The sequence below is a fragment of the Lepisosteus oculatus genome, chromosome 18, assembly GCF_040954835.1.
Source record: "Lepisosteus oculatus isolate fLepOcu1 chromosome 18, fLepOcu1.hap2, whole genome shotgun sequence".
In the NCBI taxonomy this organism is placed as follows: domain Eukaryota; kingdom Metazoa; phylum Chordata; class Actinopteri; order Semionotiformes; family Lepisosteidae; genus Lepisosteus; species Lepisosteus oculatus.
The window spans coordinates 13,223,979-13,244,922 of NC_090713.1; the positions used below are offsets into that span (position 1 = coordinate 13,223,979).

A 20,944-nucleotide genomic window follows, 5' to 3' on the forward strand; every position below is an offset into this window, starting at 1 on the left:
TCGGCTGTATATAATAACATCTCATTTTTATAGAGCCTGATTGTGTGTTCCTCCTGCTATATCACCTCCCTCTGTATCCTTGTGTTGTCTTATGCTCTGATAGAATAAATCAGTGGTGACAAGCATCTCCTCGTCTTGTTCCCCTGTATGAATTTAAGCTCTCTGACAGAATACTATTAGCCTGTTCTTGTGCTTTTGGTTGTATATATAAAAATAAACATTGTGAAAACCTACAAGTTTTAAATACAAAAGGTTGTAATACCCTGTCAAATGCTTTTTCTGGATCCACGTATTTTTCATTTCGGTTTTTGTGTTTGAAGATACAATTTAGTTTAGCCAAATAGTCAATTTCCACCTGGAATGATGTCCTCTCAAACAGTTTATAATAACTCTGCAATTACAAAATATAATTATACATCCGAACTATACAGTATACAGTAGAAGTCTTAGATTTCTTATACTATATGTCTTACTGTGTCCTCTCAACAGGTAGAAATATGCAGGATGAAAAAAAACAAAAATATTTTTTTCTTGGTTTTCAAAAGATCAATTTTTCACGTTGTAGCCTTGTCAGACAGCTAAAAATGCTTGTAGACGTTACCATATGTGTACTAGCTTGGATAAAACATCAAGATGAATTTGAAAATATAAATAAAATTACATAATCTTTGTGAATACATGACCTGGAATGATAATGTTCACATATCCAGAATTATTATTCAAAAATATGAAAAGCTATAATAGTTACTGCTATATTACTATATAACACCCCTCCCCCAGTGTGTTGTGTATATTGAATTATGTATTGCCTTGTAATTTGCACTATCTGCACTTTGTGCTATGTGTATCCTGACTACAATCCTATCTACATTGTCTATGTCAGTGTCCTGTCTCTCCTGCCTATATTTGGATCGTGGACCAGGAGGAATATCATTTCATTCTACTGTATACTGTTCAAATAAACGTGAACTTGAACTTGAACTAGTCCTCTGGGCAGTGCTTGAGGAGTTTTAATTGCTTTTCACTGCCAGCTTATCAGCAGGGGTGAGTAGTTGACAATAGATGACCCCTGGTTGCTAAGTAAACAAACAGGTTGCTGAGGTTTTGTTTTTCTTTCCTGAGTCATGTTACAGAGGCAGTGATGTCTCCTAGGGCTCTAAATGGTCAATAATGAATGACAGCAATTTGAACCAATTAGATCCCCTTTTTTCAGACTTTTTTCAGACTTGGTCGTAGTGGTCAGCCAAACCAAAAGGGTACTCTTTTGGTTTCCATTGACCCAGTGGTTTAGCAGGCATGTAACCTGTTTCTCAGTGCACATAACATCTATGGCTGTGATTGTGCCAGTGAATATGCCAGCAGCCATATAACCCTGCAAATCACAACTGGCAGCTCACTGAAGCTTAGCGGGTGTGAGCCTATCCAGTACCTGGATGGGAGACCTCCTGAAAAAAACTAAGGTTGCTGTTAGTGGAGCCAGTAGGGTGCGCTCACCCCACAATCTGTATGTATTTTAATGCCCCAGTATAGTGATGGGGAGACTGATAGTGATGGGGAAAGGATATACTGTAAACAGGCTCTATCCTTTGAATGAGACTTAAAACGGAGGTCTGTCTGTGGTCATTAAAATACCAGGGTGTTTCTAGAAAAGAGTAGGGTTGTTACTGTTACTTAGGGTTAATTTCCCATTGGCCTTTACCCATCATAGCCTCCTAATACTCCCCATCTATGAATTGGCTTCATCACCCTGTTCTCCTCCTCACTGAGAGCTGGTGTGTTGTGAGCGTACTGGTGCATCATCCAGATGGAGGTTGTATATTGGTGGTGGTGAAGGGGATCCCCATTATCTGTAAAGAGCTTTGAGTGGAGTGTCCAGAAAAGTGATATAAGTGTAAGCAATTCTTATTAATTATTGTCTAATTTTATATGTTTTCATCAGCTTTTGATTTTTAGGTTGCATTTTGGTGTTTGAGATCATTGTTATTATAGGTTTATGGTAACGGCATCTGTAGTAAAAATGCTGTACTACAGTGAAAGAAAACTTTTTGTCTGTTCCAGTCTTATGGTTTGTTTTAGAAAATATTGGAGGTGACTTGTAAGTTGTAAAAAATAACCTGATTAATTCTGATTAAAATTAATTTATGTTTTAGTGTGCAGCAGATGCTGGAGCCTCAGTTGTGTCACATCCTGCTAGAAAGCTTTCCACATGATGTAGAATAACATGACAAGTCTTCAACATTAGGGTTTACTGTTCTCCATAAGTCTAAGAGTCTATTAGATTGAATCCTCTTCAAATAATTATCGGTATTCCTGTAACATCACCTGCCAATAACTTTGCACATTAAGATGTGTCCTTCTTCATTTACACTTACACCACGTACATATACTGTCCGTAGTGTAGTGTACGTGTATACTGTATGTACTCTTTCATCAGTGTTATGTCAGCATGTCCAATCTTTCCAAGGACATAATATATAGTCACAGTAACAGGTTTATTCCATGCTGAAAAACAGAAGAAAGAGAACACAATGTTTCGGCCGTGGAGCCTTCTTCAGGTGTGAGAGAGACATGGCAGTAGGCAAAGGTAATGTAGCAGGAGAACAAAGGCTGGGAGGGAGGAGGAGTGAGAGGCGGGAGCAGGGGACAGAAAGAGAGGCCAATCAAGAGGTGTGAAGTCAGAATGGGTGTAGAGAGGTGTGAGATGAAACTTCCAATGAATGGAGAAAATTTAAAAGAACAGTAGTCTGTCATAAAGAGAGGGGAGAAGGTGTGATCCTAGCTGCAGAATCATTTTGGTTTCGGTAGTCTTTCTGATGTATGAGTTCGGAAAACCGTCTTTGAGAACACAGACAGAGAGATAGGAGTGATCGTGGCCGTCAGAGGTGAAATGAGAAACAGTGGGCTTGGAGAGATCTTTAATCTTCACAGCAAACAGGCCATACAGTATTGAAAAAAAGAACAATCTGCCAACCAACTAAAACACACTCATATTTATTTTCAAGTTTTGGCTTCTTGGTCGCTTACATCGACTAGTGAGCAGGAAGGGCCAGTTTTATATCACAATCCTCGCAAACTCTTGCTCTCGCCAGGGGTGAGATCAGCAGATTCTCGTCTTCCTTCTCCAACATGGCAACCATGCAGTACTTTCACTTAGTTCATGATTTTGAACTGAAATTTGCAGAATTTTGCAATACTACTTTGATACCATGAGTTAAAACCCTGTCTGAGAGCTTGGGACCTCTGAGTGAGGTGTGGATCAATATTGCAGGTGGGGTCATGATTTTGATTAGGAGCAAGTGGGAATTAAATAGAAAGAAAAGTTACACTCAGTGCTCTATATTCAGACACGTCTTTCTACAGTCTTCTTCATCCCACTGTGTCTCACCTTCCCCGTAATAAAACTGTGATGAGAAATGTAAGATGCCTGATCTTGTAAGAAAAGCTTCCCCTCTCATTTCCGTGTCTCCCAGGTTTAAACCTGCTCCTCACTCTCTTGTTCCTATTTAACTTTGTCTCTTTCTTTCTCTTGTCTGTTCTCCATCTGTCTCAATCACTGTCTTCACAGCAGTAATGCCAGCTAGACCCTTTTCTGTAGTGCTGCTCAGTCAGTATACAGTAGAAGTGGTTATTCAGCAATAAGACCAGAGGGGAGTGAGGAGCACTCTGCTTCAACAGTGTGGACAGTGTTGCACACACCTTTCCCCAAAACTTTAAAACTCTAAAATATCAGTGCTTTCCCATACTATAGGAGAGAATGTGCCTGTGACTCCCTGGGAACACAGTGTGCACTTTGGGGAATCAGTAATATGCATTTAAACTGACTCTGAGACAATAGATGTGTCCTAGGAATTAAGTTAAAAAGGATCAACTGGTGATTGGGATTTCTCAAAGCAAAATTTAGATCATTCCAAATAGTGTCCAATGAGAAGTGTATCCATGAGAGACGCATCAATTTCCAGCTGTTATAGATCCTTAAGGATTTATATCAGGATCCAAGTAACAAAGAGTAACATTAGGACACTATTCACTAAGCTGTGTCCCCTGCATCTGTTATCTTACATAAGGGGTGACCCAGAGCTCCATGTCCCAGGTAACCCCATAAAAACACACAGCAGAGGGAAGTAATAAAGAATGAAAAAAATTGTATATTATCCCTAACAATGGCAGATGCAAATGTTATTTCCCTTATTCAACAATTGAAGAAAAAGAAACGGGCATCCATCAGATAAAATACAAGTTTTGATGAAAAACTGGACAGTGTGAGCCCCATATAGTCTGATTTTAATATGTCTTTCCACTAGGCACCACACTGTAATTGGGTACAAAACAATGGGGTTTGATTGTCATTCTTTAAAAGTCGATTTTCTAAAGTTGTAGCTCATGAAAATACCCAGATTTTTTTCCAGTGCTACTCCAGTGTCTTCTACTGAAACTGGGGGAACAAAGACAGCACATTCTGCATGAAGGTTTTATAAAGCCAGGTCCAAGGATCACAAAACCTTTTCAAAATCTAAAATTACACAGATACTTTTGGGTAGTTATAGACACACAGTCGTAGTTTTATAAGCAAATAGTAAAAGAGATGTTATCTTCTGGCAGCTCAGTTATACATTTCTTAATGATCAGAGTTTGCAATGCACTTTTTTTTTTCTTTGTAGTCCACAATTTCTTCCAATATGTGGCCTTTTTGAGAGGTTTGAGGTGCCTGAAATGTATGAGCAATAAGTAGGCATAGCACACACCCTCATTTCATATATCACAGCTGTCACACACCTCTCTCACTTTTTCTGTAAACGTAGTAGCCTTGATTTGTATTTCCATCAGTACAATTGGTGATGTTACTGAACTGACAAGGTTTTCTTAGCCTTTCAAAATAAAAAAATAAAATTAAAATAAAATTATGAAAATGTCCATTATTATTATCAGTGAGCTACTGGCAGTGACACTGACAAGCCAGACCTGTGCAGCGTATACACAGAGTGGCATCAGAGTGAGGAGCCAGGGAGGTTGTGTATTTGTTTTTTATAACGGAAAGTGTGTTGAGTCTCAGCACAAGTGGGATGTGATGAAGAGAGACTGGGGGTTGTTAATGTGAAAGGTCTTAGTGTGGGAGTGAGTCTCTGGAGACTGTGTGTGTGAGACTTAGTCCGGTGGCTTCAAGTGAGGATGTCAGAGGCTGGAGGTGGACCTGGAAGTCGGAGTGCTGACTGGCCGTGAGGGGACCAGTGAGTGTCATGTGGGAGCAGGAGGCTCCAGATCAGGGAAAGAGCAGGAGGCTGCTTGTGGTGACTCGGAGCAGAGGGTGCCATCTCCCTGAAAGGGACCAGCCGGAGGGCGTGTGAGAGGTGAGGCTCAGTGAGTCCAGGAATCTGCGACAGAAGGGCTTGGCTCGGTGAGGGACCTACATTATGATCTCGGAGGACATCAGATAGAAAGGCCAGTGGAGTCAGTGAGCTGGAGACTCAGGGCCTGAGAGTCTGTGAGACAGGGACCCAGAGGTCTCTGAGGATGTGTGCCCCATGCTCTGGTGCCATGATGAGGGGCCGAGTACATCACCACTCTTGAAGGAGTGGGCTTGCAAAAAATGTGGAAACGTTCCCCAGCAGGCTGTTAGGGGTGTGTCTGGAGTGGTGGACATGCCTGTTCATGGGTGTCACTACCACTGTGACGTCACAGTATCATGGAGAAATGTGGTTCGTTTTCTAACTAACCTGGAATCTATATCAATGGTTGTTATGGTCCTTAGTTGGAGAGTTATTATTTTTTCCCTAATTGTTTTCTCCTTTTTCTCTGGGTGCTGCCAATTAAGATACTGTATTAAGCAAATGAGGCACAAGCATTCAAAAGGGGGAATACTGAGAGACTTTGTTTTGGTATGGCCTCATTGTTAGGCACAACCACCTTTCCGGTTCTAGCCTGTCTAGTTGTTTTTTTAGTCAGTTAGTTTGTCGGGGGGGGGGTCTTTTCTTTGTCTTTCCCCTCCCAATTGGAATACAAATGTGCACCTCTGCCTCCCTGTGTTTTTTTTTTTATTTGTTTTCTCAGTTTATTTGTTTTCTCAAACATAATTGCTTCTCTCTCATACATTATAATAGTAATTTTAACAGAACTAATGTGCAGTACTCTATTGACAATGGAGTCCAACTGTATCAATATTAATGGTATTCAAGTGAAATGTACAGATGGATCCCAAGTCTAAAGATTTCCCCTGTGGCAGACAAAGTCTGAGGCAGAATTCTGGTTCATACAGACTTGCTCTCTCTTTTCTGACTCATACAAAGTGGATGCAGTCACACGGTCGATTCCTCTGCCAAATTATGATTGAGATTGTTTATTGCTTCACATTTTGATTATGTGTTGTTATAGTTATAACCTTGCTTGTTTTTGTTTAAATTGTTTATTTTCTTCAAAAGAGAATGTTGTTTTCCTCAACACATCTACAAATAACAATCAAAATCTCCAGTTCTCTTTCTCTAGTGTTGTTAATTTACATTTTGTATGAATTCAACCATGTGAAGAATAACAACCAAAGCTATAACTTTAACAAAACGCCATAAAATGTGAAGCAATTTCTGTTATGGTTAAAAGTCAAAGTCTCTCTCATTCTATTTCCCTATTCCAACCATTATAGCTCCATGTGTCTCCCTGTTTCCCACTGTCTCCCTTCCTGACAGTTTTTTCTAATCTTTCTTCTTCTTTCTGGATCCCAAAATTTGATGCAGCTGTTATCTTCATCATCCCCATCCACAGACACTCTGAGATGGATAATGCCATAATGTTTTATATTACTGCTGAACTGAATGTTGTAGTGAAGACTTGGAAAGAAGGATGTGGATGAGCTGTGCAGATGTTCAGCTGTGCTCCTGTCTTTTTGTCTGCAGGATGAGGAGATGTGAACTAACAGAGAGATGTTGTGAAGATCTGGCCTCTGTTCTTCAGTCTCAACACTCCAGTCTGAGAGAGCTGGATCTGACTAAGAATAACCTAGGGGATTCAGGAGTGAAACTGCTGTCTGCAGCTCTGAGGGATCCCAACTGTAAATTAACAACACTGTGGTAAGTGAACACTAGTGATTTATTTTTATTGTTTTATTTAGATATGTTAAGACTCACAGCATTCCATTTTTCACATGCATCAAAGGGTAACACCTAGAAAATACTAAACAAAAAAGAAGGGTGACATAAAATAGTATTTTTTGTCTAATTTTATACACGTTCTTGTCTTTGGGCTCTTTGTAAACATATGATTACTGAGAGGCTCAAAACACAACCTTTCCCATTTTTTAAAATATATACTGTATATGTTGTAGATTTTTAATTCTGTAGGTAATTTTCTTCTTGAAAGTTATTCTAGATTTGAACACTACGTCTGTCCAGCTTTAACCAGTTTCTAGTGATTCTCTCCAGGAAGATGAATTAGTGGATTTATGCAGATTTGAATGTTTTTAGATTTTTCAGTTGCTATGGGAGTGCCAGCCTCCCTTTCCATTTGAATCTTACCCTTATCTCTTATATTCCTCCCTTTTTTATAATATTTTGTATACATCTGAAAGGAAGTAGCTATGGAAGTGAGTTAGATTTGCAATATTTATCAATTTGTTTATCTCAAGGTTCTTCCGGATGCTATTATCATATTTTAATTTGCATGCAGTATGATGCGCCACGCTCACCGCGTTTTGACGCAGCATACTCTGTGCTTTTTAATGGCTGGATCTGTATATTTAAGTGGAACTGTGATGCTTTTTTTACATTTTGGGATTATAATGAATCTGCAATGATGAGTGCATTTCAAATCATAAGGAAACTACCAAGTACAAGATACTGTATCATAACAATCTCCAATTTATATCACAAAACAGATGAAGTGTCAATGTATGTGTAGTGCCATATTGCCATCATTGTCTGTGATTCAGAATAAGGCATGCTTTAGACCAAGTAAATTTTGCTACTATGTTAATTCTAAATATTTTCATTTAACCGACACATACAAGACAACATGTTTTAGATTCTTTTAAGTATTGCAAAAAAGAAACCTGCCACCCAACTAAAACACACTCATATTTATTTTCATTTCATTTCTTGTTCACTTGCAGCGACTAGTGAGCAGGAAGGGCAGGGTTTATGGCACAATTTGCCCAAAATCTTGCTCTCGCCCTTGGTGAGACCAGCTGATTCTCATCTGCCTTCGACAACATGGCAACCATGCAGTACTTCCACAGAGTTCATGATTGTGTACTTAATTTGAAATTAGAAATGTTGAGATACTATCAGTTTATTTTGTATCGGATATTTAAAACCCAGCCTAAGAATTTGGGACTGCAGTTCCCCTTTTAGATGGTGTGGATCAATAATGCAGGTGGGATCATGATTTTGATTGGGAGCAAGTGGGATTTAGTTCCACACAGGGCTACACACTCAGACACATCTTTCTAAAGTCCTCCTCATCTCAGTGTGTCTCACCTTGCCCAGTAATAAAACTGTGATGAGAAATATAAGATACTTGATCTTGTAAGAAAAGCTTCCCCTCTCATTTCCTTGTCTGACATGTTTAATCCTGCTCCTCACTCTCTTGCTCATCTTTTACTTTGTCCCTTTCTTTCTCTTGTCTGTTGTCCATCTGGCTCAATCATTCTCTTCACAACAGTATCTGCCAAACATAACAACAAACACACATAGTCTTCCAGGTGTTTGTCCAGATAGAAAGGCCAGTGGAGTCAGTGAGCTGGAGACTCAGGGCCTGAGAGTCTGTGAGACAGGGACCCAGAGGTCTCTGAGGATGTGTGCCCCATGTTTGGTGCCATGATGAGGGGCTGAGTACATCACCACTCTTGAAGGAGTGGGCTTGCAAAAAATGTGGAAACGTTCTCCAGCAGGCTGTGAGGAGTGTGTCTGGAGTGGTGGACACACCTGTTTGTGGGGGTCACTACCACTGTGACGTCACAGTATCATGGAGAAATGTGGTTCGTTTTCTAACTAACCTGGAATCTATATCAGTGGTTGTTATGGTCCTCAGTTGGAGAGTTATTATTTTTTCCCTAATTGTTTTCTCCTTTTTCTCTGGGTGCTGCCAATTAAGATACTGTATTAAGCAAATGAGGGACAAGCATTCAAAAGCGGTAATACTGAGAGACTTTGTTTTGGTATGGCCTCATTGTTAGGCACGACCACCTTTCTGGTTCTAGCCTGTCTAGTTGTTTTTTTAGTCAGTTAGTTTGTCGAGGGGGGGGAGGTCTTTTCTTTGTCTTTCCCCTCCCAATTGGAATACAAATGTGCACCTCTGCCTCCCTGTGTTTTTTGGTATAATACAGTTTATTTGTTTTCTCAAACATAATTGACTCTCTCTCACACATTATAATAGTAATTTTAACAGAACTAATGTACAGTACTCTATTGACAATGGAGTCCAACTGTATTCATATTAATGGTATTCAAGTGAAATGTACAGATGGATCCCAAGTCTAAAGATTTCCCCTGTGGCAGACAAAGTCTGAGGCAGAATTCTGGTTCATACAGACTTGCTCTCTCTTGACCTGCTGTTTTGTACTGAAGTTCAGTTTCATGACTCGTACAAAGTGGATGCAGTCACACGGTTGATTCCTCTGCCAAATTATGATTGAGATTGTTTATTGCTTCACATTTTGATTATGTGTTGTTATAGTTATAACCTTGCTTGTTTTTGTTTAAATTGTTTATTTTCTTCAAAAGAGAATGTTGTTTTCCTCAACACATCTACAAATAACAATCAAAATCTCCAGTTCTCTTTCTCTAGTGTTGTTAATTTACATTTTGTATGAATTCAACCATGTGAAGAATAAAAACCAAAGCTATAACTTTAACAAAACGCCATAAAATGTGAAGCAATTTCTATTATGGTTAAAAGTCAAAGTCTCTCTCATTCTATTTCCCTGTTCCAACCATTGTAGCTTCATGTGTCTCCCTGTTTCCCACTGTCTCCCTTCCTGACAGTTTTTTCTAATCTTTCTTCTTCTTTCTGGAGCCCAAAATTTGATGCAGCAGTTATCTTCATCATCCCCATCCATGGAGACTCTGAGTTGGATAATGACATGATGTTGTATATTACTGCTGAGCTGGGTTCTGTAGTGAAGACTTGGAAAGAAAGATGTGGATGAGCTGTGCAGATGTTCAGCTGTGCTCCTGTCTTTGTGTCTGCAGGATGGAGAGGTGTGAACTAACAGAGAGATGTTGTGAAGATCTGGCCTCTGTTCTTCAGTCTCAACACTCCAGTCTGAGAGAGCTGGATCTGAGTCTCAATAACCTGGGGGATTCAGGAGTGAAACTGCTGTCTGCAGCTCAGAGGGATCCCAACTGTAAATTAACAACACTGAAGTAAGTGAACACTGGTGATTTATTTTTATTGTTTTATTTAGATATGTTAAGACTCACAGCATTCCATTTTTCACATGCATCAAAATGTAACACCTAGAAAATACAAAACAAAAAAGAAGGGTGACATATAGAAGTATTTTTTGTCTAATTTTATACAAGTTCTTGTCTTTGGGCTCTTTGTAAACATATGATTACTGAGAGGCTCAAAACACAACCTTTCCCAATTTTTAAAATATATACTGTATATGTTGTAGATTTTTAATTCTGTAGGTAATTTTCTTCTTGAAAGTTATTCTAGATTTGAACACTAGATCTGTCCAGCTTTAACCAGTTTCTAGTGATTCTCTCCAGGAAGGTGAATTAGTGGATTTATGCAGATTTGAATGTTTTTAGATTCTTCAGTTGCTATGGGAGTGCCAGCCTCCCTTTCCATTTGAATCTTACCCTTATCTCTTATATTACTCCCTTTTTTATAATATTATGTATACATCTGAAAGGAAGTAGCTATGGAAGTGAGTTAGATTTGCAATATTTATCAATTTGTTTATCTCAAGGTTCTTCCGGATGCTATTATCATATTTTAATTTGCATGCAGTATGATGCGCCACGCCCACCGCGTTTTGACGCAGTGTACTCCATGCATTTTGAATGGCTGGATCTGTATATTAAATACAGGGGACCTGCGATGCTTATTTTACATTTTGGGATTATAATTAATCTGCAATGATGAGTGCATTTCAAATCATAAGGAAACTACCAAGTACAAGATAACATGTACCATAACAATCTCCAATTTATATCACAAAACAGATGAAGTGTCAATGTATGGGTAGTGCCATATTGTCATCATTGTCTGTGATTCAGAATGAGGCATGCCTTAGACCAAGTGAATTTTGCTACTATGTCAATTCTAAATATTTTCATTTAACCGACACATACAAGACAACATGTTTTAGATTCTTTTAAGTATTGCAAAAAAGAAACCTGCCAACCAACTAAAACACACTCATATTTATTTTCATTTCATTTCTTGTTCACTTGCAGCGACTAGTGAGCAGGAAGGGCAGGGTTTATGGCACAATTTGCCCAAAATCTTGCTCTCGCCCTTGGTGAGACCAGCTGATTCTCATCTGCCTTCGACAACATGGCAACCATGCAGTACTTCCACAGAGTTCATGATTGTGTACTTAATTTGAAATTAGAAATGTTGAGATACTATCAGTTTTGTTACGGATATTTAAAACCCAGTCTAAAATTGTGGGACTGCAGTTCCCCTTTTGATCCGAGTGAGGTATGGATCAAAATTGCAGGTGGGATCATGATTTGGATTGGGAGCAAGTGGGATTTAGGTCCACACAGGGCTACACACTCAGACACATCTTTCTAAAGTCCTCCTCATCTCAGTGTGTCTCACCTTGCCCAGTAATAAAACTGTGATGAGAAATATAAGATACTTGATCTTCTAAGAAAAGCATCCCCTCTCATTTCCTTGTCTGACATGTTTTATCCTGCTCCTCACTCTCTTGCTCATCTTTTACTTTGTCCCTTTCTTTCTCTTGTCTGTTGTCCATCTGGCTCAATCATTCTCTTCTCAACAGTATCTGCCAAACATAACAACAAACACAATCTGTCAGGTGTTTGTCAATTAATTTCTATCTAATGTTTTTTTTTTATTTTGTTTGATGATTCCACAGTGTTTGCTAATCCAACTAATTTGGTATCATGAAGAGATCATTGGTATAAATTAAGAAGAGCAGTGGTCCTAGTACAGATCTCTGTGGTACTCCAATAATTACATCACTGCAGTTTGACTCTTATCTTATTTCCTTTCTCTATTTATTAAATAATTCTCAATACAAACACACATTCTCTTTGCCTGTAATTTGAGAATTAATATTTTATAATGAACTTTATTAAAAATCTTCTGAAAATGTAAATACACGGTATCATACTCTATGCATTGTTTGTTAATTTTTATTGTTGCTTGTTAAGAACTACCAAGCTTGGTTATGTAAGACCTGTTGACTTTTCCATGTATGTGATCCTCTAGTTTAGTTTTTATAATTTGTCCTTCCACGTAATAAAAATCAGACTTTATTGGTCTATAATTGCTTGTTTCAGTTTTGTTATCCATCACGTGGATTGGCACTACATTTCCATTTCTCCAGTCCCTGGCTTTAGTGTCTGTTGGAAGAGTTGTAACAGTGGCTTCTGAATACATATACTCTGAAATAATATAATATTATTTAAGCATTAATATTATTAGCCATAAACACTGTCATGCACAAATCCTTAAATGAATAATAATAATAATAAAATAATGAAAATCTGCAAGAGTTCACTTTTTAGATCCATTCATTGTGTTTTTGATCTTACAGAACATGAGGATTTAAACATTGAAGAAGATTCCTTAACGGAGCAAGGTGGCAGAATTTCTTATCTTTAAGAGACAGAACAAGCTCCTCCAGATGTTCATCAAACACCACAGTCTGCAGACCTGCTGATCAAACCCCTCTGAGTAGACTGTGTGAAGGACTGTTTCCATTGTGCTCTAGTATATGTGAAAGGTAGAGACAGGTCTCCCTCTTGCTCTGGATCTGGTCCAGTGTGTAACTGGATGAGTATAAATTTGTTTCTTATTTCTAGAATTAAAAAAGATTGTATCTTAAATATATAATTAGTTCTGTTGGTTTGCTATGCACATTTTGTCTTAATAAAATTGGATATTGCATACATGCAAGTTTTTATTTTGTGCAGTTAATTCCTAGGAAGATGGCATGGTAACACACTGGTTAGTATTGCTGCCCAACAGCACTGGGACCCTGGATTCAGTTCTGGGATGCTACTGTATCTGCGTGAGGTTTTTATATTCTCTTCATGTTTACATGGGTTTCCACCAGGTACTCCAGTTTTCTCCCACAGTCATGTTCGTAGATTAATGGGATTCTGGGAAAATTGACTCTGGTGTGAGTGTGTGTCCTGTGATGGACTGGAGTCCTGTCCTGATTGTACCCTGTCTTGTGCCCAAGGATTGCTGGTATAGGCTCTGGCTCCCTCATACAATTTCAGTAATAAGTCTCTTTCTATATGTAGAGTGGATAAGTGTGTATGAACAGTTTGTCTATATGAAGGCATCACTGCAGGGATGTGGATTTGGACTGACTGTGTATACTGACTGCGTAAACTGGGTTCACTCTGGGTTCAGCTGGTACTAGTGTTTTTCCTGTAGAAAGGTACTGCTGGTTGTTCTGTATGTCCATGTTGCACCTGAACCAGACATAGCGCAGAAATGGACTGCACAAACACTTGCAAAAGCTTAAATATATAAAACAATCACAGATAGCTGTGTTACAAAAGAAAATGCGTATTTTAATCATAATTTAATCAAAAAGTGTTAAACAAAAACATATTTTAGAATTTGTGTAGTTGCTAGCATTGAACTGTGTGTAAGATGCAGATGAATAGAATCAATAGGCAAACATACAGTAGATGATGTTGTTCCAAGGAGCCAGCATCTTAAGATGTTCATATTTAGAAGCAATTTGTTTAAATAACAGATTAGCCTGTGGATACTGATGTGCCAGAGAGGTGGAAAAGCTGTTTGCCTACGCCATCACTTTAAAATGTATCCTCATTGAGTAACTGCTGCTAACTCATAGTGGGTTTCTTACACTGTGTATAGTTACACAGTATCTTTAGTTCCATCCATTTTCTAATCTCTTTATCCAGTACAGGGGAGCTGGAGCCTATCCCAGCAAGCAACAGGCACAAGGCAGAATATACCCTGGACATAACACCAGTCCAACACAGGGAAGACACTTTATTTATCCAGAAGCCTATTAACCTGCCAGTATGTTTGGACTGCAAGAGGAAATCAGATCACCTGAGGAAACCCATGATTTGCATAATTTAATTTTGTAAACCTCTGAGACATCTGGTGCTCCTGTTGTATTTCTGAAAAAAAGATACAAAAAGCATGCTAACCAGTGTGCCAACCCTATTCTTAAGGTCATACAATTATATTTTTAAAAACAGTAACATTGTTCAACATTGTTACTAATGATTGTTTAGTTAGAAAAATATTTTAATATTCTATTTTACCCTATTATATTTACCCTCATTTTTCATTATTTTTAAATTTTGTATTTTACTTATTTTCTGATAGTCAGATTTAATGTATATTTGAACAAAGTCTTGTAAATTAATATTTTTTCAAGATGTGGAAGAAGGGCAACAATTTATTACAATGAAATTGTTAATATCAATTATTGATTACTAACAGTTTATGCTAACACCTGCCTTTCTTATTTAGATGTATATGAAATATTGAACTAAGTGTGACATAACATTCAAAAAATACAATCAAGAATCGCTTGTGGTATTTGTATAAATGAAACTTTTCTAAAATTTATTAAAAATATAAAAATCGATTAAAATGTATAATTTTGCCATGTGTAATGTCACGAGGAAGCACAATAAACACCTGCTTTGTTTAACGATGTTTCAAAAATAAAACTAACTGGTGAGAAAGCTATTTTTAATGCTAATTAAAAATCTTGAAGTTAAAAGAAATGATGTACGTTGCTTGATTAATTTTACACAGATACGCTCGGTGCTGTAAGCGATCCAGGCTGCAGATGGCTCATTCTGTATTGCTGAGCTCCACACCTCCTCTCTCTCACAGTTCTGCCTCTTCTCTAACGGAGTTCCGTGGGCGGGGTGCTATTTTCTCAGCGACCTGCTGATCTGCTTCACACCACAGGAAGACAGGAGACCGTGATTGTTCCCGTATGAAATGCATGTTATGTTTACAAAATTAAGGTGTTTAAAACGTTTAAAAATTTAAAAGAACTTACAGCATACACAAAGATTCTAAGCTGATCACGAAGAAGAAAAATCACCCATCATAAATAGGCATTTTAATAAGAAAGCAAAAGTTCTGAAAACGTGAGAAAACGACCCTGAAAAAAGATGTTTGAAATTATTCTTTATTATTAATAATAAATTAATATTGTTAATAATGATCAGATACACTATTATAGTTCAGTTTCAGTTGTCTTTTTAATACCACTTTGTTATTTTTGATTATATTTATTATAATTGTAGTTTCATTTTAATGCTTGTTGTTAAGGCTTGTTTTAAAGTGCCCCACTGGAAGAATTAATATTTTGAATTGAACCGAATTAAACCAGTTGAACTGTTTTTTTCTCCCACTGTTGACAGTATTCACCTTTGCTCATTCATGTTTCTATTGATATAATTTAACATTGAATACTATAAAACAATAAAAAGTCAAGTATAGTGTACATAATATTTAGGATTTTATTTTTTAAAAAGGAGTTTGTTTGTTAAAAGAAAAACTTGTACCATAAGCAAGAATAAAACACAGACCTCTGATGAAGAAAGTGCAATACTGTTGTTAATTTCTTTAATTTAAGCTATTGCTATCAGTCAAATACAGTATACAGATGCAGCCATTCAAAGTGCGCGGCACAAACACGTACCGAGGGCATTTGGCTACATCATCACGCGTCCTAACGCATCATACCACGGTACGTGATTGGTTGACCGACGGGCACTCGTGCGTTGGTCGGTCATAGAAAGATTTAAATGTCTTTACTGTGCCCGTTTTAGTATTGAATATTCATATGGAATTTTACCACTGAAGGGAAAATCTTAGCAGCTGAGCATAAACTGAATAGGACCATAAAGCGTGTGAAGGCCATAAACGATATTAATTTTGGAACATAAACATACAGTATTACAGTACAGTATGTAAACTGTATATGGCTGGTCTCGGTACTTTAAAGAAATAGGTGAAATAACTTGTATAAAAAGTGGTAGTTTTAAGCTTTTCTGCGAATACGCTCGATACCGGAGTAAACAAGCATACTTTTAGAATTTGATTAATAGGGAATATAATATGGAATCGCGTATCTAAAGAAATTAATAACGATATAATTATATTCATATACTGCAACACAATAGTATATGCTGTACAATGTCTATTGATACTGTTTGTGTAGGGCTGTTTCACCCCACCTCATGTGAGTTGTGGGGTGGTTTAAGTGCTGGACCTGTAAGCAATAGGTCAGCTGGTGCCATGACTTTTCTTTTAACAAACATTTCTTTGAAAAAATAAAATAGCAATATTATGGACAATTAATTGACAATTTATATTTCTAAATATCACAACATGTTCGAATCGAAGTCATTTTTTATTAACAATGAATAGTCACCTTCTTTCCTTCTGACAATGGTTCCTGCTTCTGCTTCCTGCTTCTATCGTGACCGGGGTAAAGTTAGCTTGAAGTTCGAAAATGATTCTGGCACGCCTGTAGCGTTTTCACGAAACCTCTTAGAGTTACAAAAACACTTGCTTTGTGTATAAAATACATTGTGAATGCTCTCTGAGCCTTTACTTTTTCATTTTTATGACATTTTTTTTACCAGCATGAATATTCTTTTGTCCATATCTTCGCAATGGAAGCACAGAACGCCTTCAAACCAAATGCATTTTAAATACCACGACTTGTGGAAATTTGCACAGCATCAGTGGGCTAATTATCCTTTTTTAAACCTCCGTTTTTTCATCAATGCGTAATTACGCACTAACTGGAACCTTGGGGACCGCTGTGTACACACATTCACAACGCGAGAAATAATGTTCAATACAGGTTCGTGCGAAAAGCCTGTATATGACCATAGGAAGCAGAACAGCGCAGTCTCCAATTACTCCGACTGTAAGCACGGGAATAAAGCTTTGTTTGATTTCTGAAACCCTTTCTTTACGTCCTGTTTTCATTCAGATAAGGATCAACTATATTCACAATACTACTGACAGCAGGAAGATTCAAATATTCTTTACTCAGCAGCTTATTAAAACAGCTCCCATGATGTTCAAACCGACTTTTTACACAGAACACTGACACAGGTTTGTGTTCTGAATCTCTTTCTCTCGTGCTTTTATTTAATGTGGTACAATGCACTGGGATAGGGGTATTCTGTTCACAAACCAATAGCATTTAAACCACAGCACCCACAATGCTGCAAGTAAGTGTTTTGCACACTAAGCAGGTCCTCTGACTTTTCCCAGTTTTGTTTTGGGTTGTGGAGCCTTTCTTTATTTTTTTATGATTTTTTGAAGATAACACTGCAGGTAATATACACTGGGATAGGGTGTGTCTTCTTCATGGCTCAATAGCTTTTTAAGCACATCAGCCACAGTGCTGAAACCAAGTGTTTTACACACCAGACAGCCCCCCTAACCTTATACAACCTTGCTGTGGCTGTGGCCCCTTTCTTTATTTTTTAATGATTTTTTCAATATGGCACCATTAGACAGGTGGTACATGGGGATAGGGGGGTGCTATTCACGAGTCAATAGCTCTTCAAGCACAACAGCCACAGTGCTGCAACCAGGTGTTTTACACACCAGACAGCTCCCCTAACCTTATACAACCTTGCTTTGAGTTGTGGAACATTTCTTTATTTTATTATGATATTTTTACTGTAATCAAGTGTTGTGCTCACTAGGCAGGCCTCCTCACCTTTCACAGTCTTGCTTTGTTGTGTCAAACTTTAATTCTCTTTTTAGGATTTTTTGAACATGGCAACTTCCACCGAGATGGGTGGGGGGTGCTCTTCAATAGCTTTTTCATCTATACACACTAATGGATGTAACCAAGACACTCAGAACCAACAGAATCAACCGAAACTCATAGAAAAACAAGAATGTCCCCGAGACACCTGCACCCCCCCCTCTGGACCACTCTGGTATCAACACCCCCAAACCCATCCATACCAGCTAACAAGACTCAGAATCGGTGCAACCCTCCAACCTGGACCAAGAGTAGGATGGGACAAGAACCTGCACCACACTACGTACACAGGTTTGTATTTTTTGGCTGAAGATGAAAATGTCTAACACATTTTTGGTTCTAGCAAACAATAATAATAGTTGTTAAAATCCAAACACACATAATGAGATCACTCTCTGTCAGTATGTGTAACATTCTGGGTCTGGGCTCCTCTGTATTTGGGCTGAAGAGAGTTCAACAACATTATTAAATGGACTGACATCATAATCTGACAAGAGACATTGTTTAGGGGAGACCTGACCACCAACTGTCCCCCTGGTATCGTGAAGCTCATTGTCCCTTACCTTACCTGATTCTGGTTTTGGTAAGCTAAGGGACAATGAGATTCACCTCTCCTCTCTCTCTTTTCCACTCTATTCTTCCTCTCTCACACTCTTCCTCTCCTCTCTCTTTTCCACTTTGATCTTCCTCTCGCACACTTTTCCTCTCCTCTCTCTTTTCCAATCTATTCATCCTCTCTCACACTCTTCCTCTCTCTTTTCCACTCTATTCTTCCTCTCTCACACTCTTCCTCTCCTCTCTCTTTCCCCCTCTATTCTTCCTCTCTCACACTCTTCCTCTCCTCTCTCTTTCCCACTCTGTTCTTCCTCTCTCACACTCTTCCTCTCCTCTCTCTTTTCCACTCTATTCTTCCTCTCACACTCTTCCTCTCTCTTTTCCACTCTGTTCTTCCACTCTCACACTCTTCCTCTCCTCTCTCTTTTCCACTCTATTCTTCCTCTCTCACACTCTTCCTCTCCTCTGTATTCACCCCTCTCTCTCTCTCTCTGTGTGTTTCTCGTGAGACTGAGTGAGAGAGTGGGCGGAGCTTCGGTGTGTTTGAATCATGTGGCGGTGTTTCTTCACTGGTTTTGTGTTTTTGTGTTTTTCTGTCTTTTTGGGGGAAAAGCGGGGTTTATTTTCTCATCATGGCCAGTTCTGGAGGCTCTGATCCTCCAGACCTCTCCTTTGAGAAATTAACTCGACGCCATGATATGAAAATCTCCCCTGCGGAGTTCTGTCCGCTGGAGAGTGCGTTCTTACGGTCGGGGAGGTCGTGGGCTGCAGGAACATCAGGTCCGCTTCCCGCATGAGTGGAGGTATAGTCATTTTCCTGCAATCTACCGATCTGGCAAACACCCTGGTGGAGAAGGGGGTCGTCCTGGACGGCACCTTCACCCAGCTCGGAAGATCACCCTCTCCAACGTGCCCCCGTTCATGAGGAACAAGCTGCTGGAGAGGGAGCTGTCCCGGTACGGACAGGTGGTCTCTCCGATCAGGAGGGTCCCTCTGGGCTGCAGGGCACCGCAGCTGAAGCACGTCGTCTCTTTCCGGAGACAAGTCTACGTCATCTTAAAAAACCCCACAGAAGAGATCAATGTAGCCCTTAAATTTCGGATTGACAGCTGTGACTACGTTGTATTCGTGACTTCGGAATCGATGAAGTGCTTCAGGTGCGGGAGCGAGGGGCATGTGGTGAAGAACTGCCCGGAGGTGGAGGACGAGACGGGCAGGGAGCCTCAGCCCCAGGGCGCACAGGAGCCCAGCAGACAGCATCAGGCAGCGGGGAGTGGAGCAGCGCAGGGAGGCAGAGGGGAGTCAGAGCCCACGGCCGGGGTGCAGGAGAGGAGATCGCTGGAGGGAGCAGGTGAGCCCGAGCCGGTGGTGTCCCAAGCAGGAGAACAGACAGTAAAGAGTGGACCACCGCAGCCCTCAGAAGAGCAGGGAGCCCCCCACACCGGAGAGCAAGAGACGAGCGCTGGCGGAGCAGGGGAGCTGCAGAGCCCCGCTGCTCAGGAGAGTCAGGGAGAGAGAGAGCAGGTAGTGACACCGACAGAGGAAAACGCGTCTCAAGCGCCAGCGAAAACTGTAGACAAGGTGTGGGGAGGAAATGAATTATCATCTGAAAAATAGACGATTGTTTTAAGACGCCGCGGAGAAAACGCACGAAAAAATCTGTGCAGAGTGCGGTGCAGAAGAAGCGCAGCACGGAGAGCTCGGTGGAGCCCGGGGGCCGCGAGTGACTCCGACACCGGGAGAGTGAGGACGCGCTGGAGTGTCCTCGCCGCCACCGCTGCTGCCGCCGCCCGGAGCTCCAGGAGCGACGACGAGGGCGGCTTCACCGACTCCTCTCTCCTCTCCGCCCGGCAGAGCTGCAGAGGAGGCTACAGTTTCCAGAACATCAGGGAGTTCTTAGAGAAAACTAAAGGTAAGAGGGGAACTGTGGTCGAGGACTTTTTCCACCGACACAGAGCTCTTTGTCCTCTCCGCGACGCGTCATCTGAAGAGGGGCTCGGGTGCGAATGACTTCAGCGATCAGGAGAGATGGCGCCTGAAGAGCTTATTAGGTAAGATCAGGGCAGGACCGCGGAACGCACATCAGCACGAATGAGTCCTGTCTCTCACGTCACATCACTGTCTGTCTGCGTGCTACGTGTCTGTTCGTGTTTTATGTTCTTTCTTTTTTTCTTTTCCGCAAACATGGGCGACATTAGAATAGGGAATCTGAACACCAATGGGTGCCGGAGGGCTTTGAAGCGAGCTGCGGTGTTGGAGATTATCAAAGAAAAGAGCCTGCAGGTGACTTTTCTGCAGGAGACCCACACCGACAGCTCCAACATCGTCGCCTGGCAGCAGGAGTGGCAGGGGGACATCGTGTACAGTCACGGATCCCCTGTGAGCGCGGGGGTCGCGGTGCTGTTCTCTGTGGGGTTCAAGCCCCTCTCTATCGCCGTCCAG

The 20,944-nt window shown here is 40.1% G+C and overlaps 1 protein-coding gene and 1 long non-coding RNA gene across 2 annotated transcripts in view; both read left to right on the forward strand.

Annotated features, from left to right (window-relative positions):
* Positions 1-7,059, forward strand: part of LOC107076077 (NACHT, LRR and PYD domains-containing protein 12-like) — a 703,435-nt gene extending 696,376 nt beyond the window's left edge. The window contains exon 15 of the mRNA XM_069180182.1: positions 6,882-7,059. Within this exon, the coding sequence (XP_069036283.1) occupies positions 6,882-7,059 (178 nt within the window). The remainder of the gene's footprint in view (positions 1-6,881) is intronic.
* Positions 7,060-10,177: 3,118 nt separating this feature from the next.
* Positions 10,178-14,918, forward strand: LOC138223939 (uncharacterized). The gene is made up of 2 exons (XR_011182358.1): positions 10,178-10,346; positions 12,725-14,918. It is a non-coding gene; the product is annotated as an uncharacterized lncRNA (long non-coding RNA).
* Positions 14,919-20,944: the final 6,026 nt, after the last annotated feature.